The sequence below is a fragment of the Sminthopsis crassicaudata genome, chromosome 6 (genome assembly GCF_048593235.1).
Source record: "Sminthopsis crassicaudata isolate SCR6 chromosome 6, ASM4859323v1, whole genome shotgun sequence".
NCBI lineage: Eukaryota > Metazoa > Chordata > Mammalia > Dasyuromorphia > Dasyuridae > Sminthopsis > Sminthopsis crassicaudata.
The window spans coordinates 198605440-198613825 of NC_133622.1; the positions used below are offsets into that span (position 1 = coordinate 198605440).

Here is an 8386-nt window from a genome sequence, read left to right on the forward strand (position 1 = left end):
TCCACTTGCATGTTATGGTATCCCCTCTCTGATGTCATGGCCCTCTTTGAGAATGAAGGACAAACAACAATGAACTATGTCACAGAACAAGGTAAAAGAAATGGAAACAGATATGTTTCAGTGCAATGGGGTAATTTCTTTGAATCTCACTGAATTTTGCTTTCGGTGCAAATGAAAATTAATTTAAATGTCAATTGAAGAGAAGAGCAAGTAAATGCAGAGGCTGAAGGCAAGCAAAGTATAGTATTTGAAATATTGAAACACTCTGGAACCTAAGAAGACACTGAGAGATGTAAATGTTGTGAAAGGCTAAGAGATGGCTGTTAACTGTGAATGGATGGAATGAGAGAGCTGTGATCTCCACGCTAAAGAGGATTAGCAGTTTTACTTGGGTAGCATTGAATGATCAAGAATAACTCAAGCTTGGAGTACCATCTGGTGGCTTATCCAGATATAGCACCTGAAGCACCTACTGCAGACATTCCCTTAGCTGCCACAGCAAACACTTTACTATGAGGGCAGGAAAGTGTTTTACAAGCCTTTCAAGCTGGGATTCTTAACCTTCTGTGTGCTACAGATCCCTTTGCAAAATTGGAAAAACCAAAAGACCTGCAATTAAGAATAAGGGGGAGGGTACAATTGAAGGAAATGCCAACTTAACTGAAGGAATATTACCATATCTACTATATCAGTCATTTTCCTCTCTTTTTATATTTCTAGGATTTTCAGTATCATGTCAAAGAACATTGGTAAAAATCTGAGCGTATGCTTAATCAGAAGTTGGGTTTTGATTTCAAGAAGATATGTTTTATTGCTGTAAACCAAATTCTGTAACCCCCCAAAACTCTATGCTCTGATCTTGTGGAACCTCTCACAAAACGGCATATTCTCATTTACTTATGATTGCTTCCATGCATTGCCTCCATTTACCCTAAGAAGCCTCTGAAAGTTCATGAATCAGTTTCCATAAATGAAAGCAGTAGGTTCCCCAGATATTGTACAAGCGTTTAAAGTAACAATTATATATTGTGTATGGGACAACTTTAATTTTAGTCGCCAGAAAATAAAAATTTTTTAAATGAACATAAAGGGCCTCACAGTGGCCTAAAGCAATCAACACAATTTCCTAATGTTCTTAACATTTTCCCTACCTATTTTATTGCCTCAGTGGGGGAACTTCCCCAACAAGAGAAATACAATTTGGAATTGCTAGAAATTTCCTTCAAAGCCCACCTGGGTAAAGAAATCAATCAACCAATCAATTATTGGTACTTACTATTGTTCAATCATGATTCCATTTGAGTTTTCTTGGCAAAGTTACTGGAGTAATTTTCCATTTCCTTTTCCAGCTCACTTTACAGCTGAGAGAGCTGAATAAAACAGGATTAAGAACCATCCTAGGGTCACCTGGTTAGTAAGTATTTGAGGCCAGTTTTGAACTCAGGAAGATGATTCCAGGCCCAGCACTCTAACCATTATACTACCCAGCTGCCCTCCAGCAGAATCTACTGTACTGAAGTACTGAGGTTACAAATACCAAAAAAAAAAAAATGGGAAATAATCCCTACTCTAAAAAAATCCCTACTCTAAAAAAAGTTACTTTTTATTAGAGGTGACAGAATGTGCCTCTGATATATCATATACATATATATTATATACATTATATATTATATATATCTTTTATAAACATATATATAGGATAAAATTTAAAATGAATACAAAGTATTTAAATATACAACTTTCCATGTGAGTCTTCTGAAAGGTAGCCATTGATTGGTCCTAAAGGTTTGAGGAGGACCACCTCATCTTCTGCTCATAACTTCTATACTATTAGGGAGGGGGAAGAAGCAGCATATCTGGAAGGTCTGTAAGATCACAACTTCTTTCAGTTTTCATTTTCTTCATATGTAAAATTAATAACACCTCTCTCAGAGAAGTTGGGAGGATCAAATGAGATATTCATAAGGTACTTTGCAAAATCTTCAAGTATTGAATAAATGTTAGCTATTATTAGTGTTTCTTTCAACTGGCTATCTGGGGAGCTCCTCCAATCAGAGTTTATCTTCCAAAAGTGTGAAACAACCAATATATCTTACAGGCAGCCCTTGCCACTTAAACTCATCCCCAAGATGGTACCAAGCAGGTGAATCTGAATCTACCACTTCATTTTGGGGGTGCTGCAGTCTCTGAAACTTAACTAGGATTTCGTGTAATAATAGATTCAGAATTGGAAGGATTCTTAAAGACCATCAAGTCTAACCCCCTCGTTTTAAATTGGTTTAAACTAAACCACAAAGAATGGCACTGGAGATGTAATCAGACTTTCCCCACATGGAGCCATCAAAACAATGGGACTACCCATCAAATGTTAGGATGTGGGAAGGTTGAACTCCAAAAATATATCAGAGTTATGGGCCATTGGTACAAGATATCTCACAAATTTGTAGGCTTACGCCATCTCCAAATCAAGAGGCAAAGATTTTATTATTTTGCCAACAGCAGGCTAAATCCATATAGGGTTTCTAGCAGTTAACAAAGGGGAAGATAAGAACTACATACCCTAGCAGAACTCACACTTAACCATGGGGAAGATGCCATTAAGAAGGAAGACACCATTAAGGTGTGGCAAGTTCCTAGAGAACCCCAGAGCTACAAAATGAGGAAATGCACTACCTCTAAAGCAGTCCATTCCACTTTTGTATAGCTCTGGGTATTAAAAACATTTTCTTTGTGCCATGACCAATCTCCCTATCCATCTATAGCTCTTATTTCTGCCTTCTGGGCCAAACAGAACAATCCAAAGACCTCTTTTAAATGACAGGCTTCCATATTCTTGAAGATTTTTATCACATATCTTCTAAGTCTTCTTTTCTCTAGATTAAATATCCACACTTCTTTCAACCAGACCTCATACTGAATGCTCATCACCTTGGTTGTCTTCACTGGACTTTCTCCAGCTTATCTATGTCTTTTCTATATGTGATACTTATGACTGAACTTTATATTTGAGAAGTGACCTGAGTAAGGTAAAAAATATCTCAGTTCTGGATATATTATGCCTCAATGCATCCTAGGATAGCACTAGCTTTTACTGTGTCCCTGTTATATTATGGACCCAGGTAGTTCATTAAAATCCCCAAACCTTTTTATGTAAATTGTTACATAGCCACAAGTCTTATATTTTATAATTATAAAGTAGATTTTTTAACTTGCATAGAACTTTCTATGTATGCCCTTAAAATATCATCCATTAGCAAATAAAGCTAATTCTGGAGTCAGGAAGATACAGGGTTAAGTCCTACATCACACATATCACATCTATTTGACTCTGAAAACATTATTTATTACTACCCCAAGTTATCACTACTCCAGGTAGTACTCTAAAGCCAGACATTGGCAAATAGTCACAGATCAGCTTAAGTAAAGTCCTTTCCTTATCTGGAGTACTCTCTATACACTAACTAAATCACACACCTAAATCAAAGGATATGGTTCATATTTCTAGCATGTCAAATTATTTTTGTGACCAAATTCTGTCATACAGAATAGTATTCTTCCCACATTCATATCACCTATAATTATGAGCAGCTTAGAATCTATGCCTTTATTAATGTAAGTCATAAAAATATTGAAAATCCTAAGGATCAATGACATATTCCCTAGAATTCTTTAGTAGAGACCTTCCTCCATTGTTATGCACCAGAAGTCTGTACTTGAAACACTCCATGTTGGCATTGGCATGTGAATAATTCCTTTTCAGTCCTATAAACCAGGTCTAAATCACCTAAGAATGTCATTATCTATCCCAATTCTTTCTACCTCTGACAGTACCTATTACATGAAAGTGCTGAATAAATATTTGTTGACAGATCAACTGACCTCTCCCACAAACATAAGAAATTGGTATCTAAGGATACAGTGATCACAGAATTCCCCTTCTTTACCAATGTAGGAGTTAATGAAAAAAAATTTTTAAAGTGGAAATCTATCCAGTTTACAAAATATGGTAAAGATGACAACACAATGCAAGTTATAGATTCAATGTAAATACCAAGAGATTATTTCGTAGAATTAAAATAAAAATGATTTATGTGAAAATTGATATACAATAAAATGAAAAGAGGTAAAAGGAGTTACTTAACACTTCTGGCTCTCAAATTAGGCTATGATAGACTATTATATAAATTAGCTGATAATGGCAAAAAGTAGGGGGAGAAAGATGTTTCAAACAGAATATGTAAACCAAAATTAAGTTATACGATGCAATAAACTAGTATTTGATTTTTTAAAAAAGAAACCAGAATGCCAAAAGATTGGAGAAGAAATTGTTTAATATCAAGTATAGAGAAAATTGGATAGAAAAATGGAAAATGAATTAATTTTAATTATTTATACTATTAAAAAAAGTATTTAATTTTTAGTCAAGCAAAACAAAATATATTTAAATGATAGTCTACTAGAGTTATAGAGGGGAAAGGTTCTTAACTATTCAACAAATAGAGTCAAAATTAATGTATTTAATCATAAAAAATAAAGAGCCTAGGCACAACAAAAATCAGTGCTTAAGATATAAATTAGGAATATTTTAGCTGTGAATATTCTTGACAAAACTCTAACTACTAATTTATAAGGAACTGACACAAATTAAGAAGGATGAGATCTATTTTCCAAAATGAAAGTGGTTAAAGAATAAGAATAGAGGCAGCGAGGTGATGTAGTGGATAGAACATCAGTTCTGAAGTTATCAAAGACCTGAGTTCAATTCTGCTCTCAGACACTTAACATTTCCTAGCTGTGTGATGCTGGCCAAGTCACTTACCCCCACTTGCCTCAGCAGGAGGAAAAAAAGAAGAAGAATAGATAATAATCATAGAAAATCAACTGAAATATTATCAAACGTGATCTACCTCTTCACAAGGAGACAATAGATTTAGATGTAAAATGAGACCCATAATTTTTTTCATGTATAATCAATGAAAAATTTGTTTTGCTTCATGATGTGTATCTGTTACAAGGCATTTGCTTTTCTTTTAAGTGGGGTGGGAAGACAATAGATTTCTGTTGGATAAAAAATTAATAAAAATTAAAATAACTGCCAAATACCATCTCATTTGCATTAAATTTTCAAATATTTAAAAATAAAATAAAAATTTAGTCAGAATTATGGTAAATACAGGAGCACTGACTGCTGATAGAACTGTGAATTATTATATTTTTTGTGAAAAATAATGTGGTAATAGGCAATATGAACTCCAAAAATATTCACACCCTTTTTCTGTGATCTATTACAATTACTATTATGTCTTAAGAATGTTATTTAAAAGGGAGGAAAAGAACTTATCTGTACAGAAATATTCATAGCAAATATTGTCCATTCTAGAAAAAAATAGAAATGGTTCACGTGTCCAATGATTATGTGTGGTAGCTATTTTGGGAAAAAGACAAGGATCAAAATAGGGTTTATTATTTGAACTCAGTAAGATAATGATTAATGGACAATGAAAAGAAATCAGAACTACTCAATTTTTATTTTACTCCTGTTTTGCTGTCAAAAATATCAATGTTTGAATTGAAAAGGGCAAAAAAATGTGTCATTGGACACATGGGAAAAATAGGCTAATGGACTGATAATCAAAATCATTAGAAAAGTAGCAAGAGATCATTGGGTTGTCATTGAGAAGTTCAAGTTAGCAGATGCATATGAAGTATATCCCAGGATGATTACAGAATTGGTAAATATTGATTGATGAGCCATTATCAGTTTATGAACTTATAAAAGTTCATGGAGAATGAGAGAGATGCTAAAAAACTGTAAAAGTGAAAACCATCTATATGAGAAAGATCAGAAGATTTAAGTGAACTGTACAGACAATATGAGTCATAAATGTAATGTTAGGCAAAAAAAATGCCAATTCATATTTAAGTTGCATAAATGAACCATAATTCTCAGTAAGGAAAAAATTCCTACCAATTAGAATTCCCCAAGGGGAAATATATTATCTCAGGAGGTAGTGAGCTCCTTTTTTCTAAGGGTCTTTGAGGAAAGATCTATTGCTGCTTGTTGGAAATATTGTACAGAAAATAATTAAACATATATGGATTGAACTAAATGGCTTTTGAAGTCTCTTCACACGGAGATTTTCTGATCCTAGCACCGCTACATCCCCAAGTTCTTAAATTTAATAGATCCTCCTGATGACTGGGTTACATATCATTATTTATTCCACTGCAAACTAGAGGCAGAAAAAACTTTCAAGGAGTTCATATATATTTTACTTTGGCCTACATCTTGATCTATCCAAAATTCTCATAAACAAATTTATCATAGATACTAATACATCTAATATCTCAATGGGACATATTTTCGCAATTAAGATAAGAGAAATATGGCTAAACAATAGCACATATAACAAAAAACTGATGATTTCAGCAAATTTCATAGAAAATAGACATAATAGTAATGTCTTCTGAATGTGCACTATGATATGAAAGAACTATACATCATATAGGAGCAAAGATATTACTGATGAAGGCAGCACTTGAAATATGGAGGGTTCACCATACAGGAATTTGATAATCACATCATCATTCAGATTGATGACAAAAATCTATATTTCCTTCAGACTACTAATCAGATCAAACAGCATCAGATTCATTGGCATTTATTTTCAGCACATTTAAATTCATCAATTTAATTCAACAACAAAGACTATGTAAAATTTCTCAAGCTCATTTATTTATTGATATTACTTAGCCCTAATAAAGTATAATGTAAGCTCCTCATGGCTAAGGCCTATTTTTGTCTTCATATCACTAACATGATGCCCTGAATATAGGAGATGCTCTCTATAACTGAATTTATAAAAATAAGTGTTTTGTGCTTATCAGTTTTTTCATGGCCCCTTTCATGTCCTTGTTTCTCAGAGTATAGATCAGGGGATTCAACATGGTGATTATTACACTATAGAAAATGGACACCACTTTGTTCTGATCAGTTGAATATATTGACTTAGGCATCACATAAATAAATGTAATGGTCCCAAAGAACAGTGTAACGGCAGTAAGGTGGGAAGTACATGTGGAGAAAGCTTTGGATCTCCCCTCAATGGAGCGCATCCTCAATACTGAGAAGAGAATATATACATAAGAGATAGTTATAATCAAAGCTGCTATTACAATTACCGATCCTGAAGAGAAAGAAGGAAGAATCTCAACAAGATGAACATGGAAACAAGAAAGTTTCAGCAAAGGTGAGTAGTCACAGAAGAAGTGATTGATTTTATTGGGTCCACAAAAAGACAAATTCAATAAGCAACCAATAAAGGTCCAACCATTTACACAACCACCTATGTAAGCTGTGATGATTAAAAGGGTGCAGACTCTAGTTGACATATTGGTGGAGTAGAGTAAGGGACTACATATGGCCACATACCGATCATAGGCCATCACAGCCAGCAGTAAACATTCAGTTGTCCCAAAGGCAACTAGAGAATAAAGTTGGATTGCACAGCCTGGCAGAGAGATTGAGGTCATGTCTCTAAGAAAGCTCATGAGCATCACAGGTGTGACAGATGAGGAAAGCCCAATATCTACAAAAGCCAAGTGGCTGAGGAAAAGGTACATTGGAGTATGAAGTTGGGAGCTCTTTCGGATCAATATTATGATGCTTAGATTACTCAATAAAATGACAATATAGATTCCTAGAAATACCACAAAGAAGAAAACACGAAGGGTTGGGTCATCTGTCAACCCCAAAATAAAGAATTCTGTCACAGCAGAGTAGTTTTTGCTAGTCATCTGTTCTCAAATAGTGCCTGTTAAGACAAAAAAAATCACAATTAGAATGAAATAAAAAACTAAAATTTGATCATTTCTTATCCGTCACCAACCTAATATTTGTAGGAATGGTAAATGCATAAGTGGTTCATATAAGTAGCATATTCTGAAAATACAGAAGAAGGAAGCCAGGGATGGCTTCATAGAGCTAGAGCTATCTGAAGTAGGTCCAAATGTATAATTTGACCTGATACTAGAAAAAGTTTGGATATTCATCACCATAGCAAATTTTGTTCATTTATATTCAGTTTAATATGTTAGAAATTCAGTTTACATGTTAGTTTATATAACTATATTCAGTTAAATATGTTATTCAGTTATATTGATATATTATATTCAGTTTAACATGTTAGAAATTTTGATATATTCAAGTTAATATGTTAGAAATTTTTACATCATATTATCAGCAAATGTGAAATGTTCACATTGCAAAAGTTTGTCCACAATGATAAGCCATAAGGAATCTAATTGACTAACGGAGATTGCCAAGACTCACAAGTAGTCATAGAAATGAATCACAGAATTCTCAGCTAATACAATACTTCAGTTT

General features: G+C 33.7%; 1 protein-coding gene across 1 annotated transcript; it reads right to left on the reverse strand.

The window, feature by feature from the left end:
- Window positions 1-6858: 6858 nt before the first annotated feature.
- LOC141546599 (olfactory receptor 5P80-like) lies at window positions 6859-7797 on the reverse strand. Its single transcript, XM_074274548.1, has one exon. It carries the CDS (start codon window positions 7795-7797, stop codon window positions 6859-6861), a length of 939 nt encoding a protein of 312 aa, XP_074130649.1.
- Between the last annotated feature and the right edge of the window lie 589 nt (window positions 7798-8386).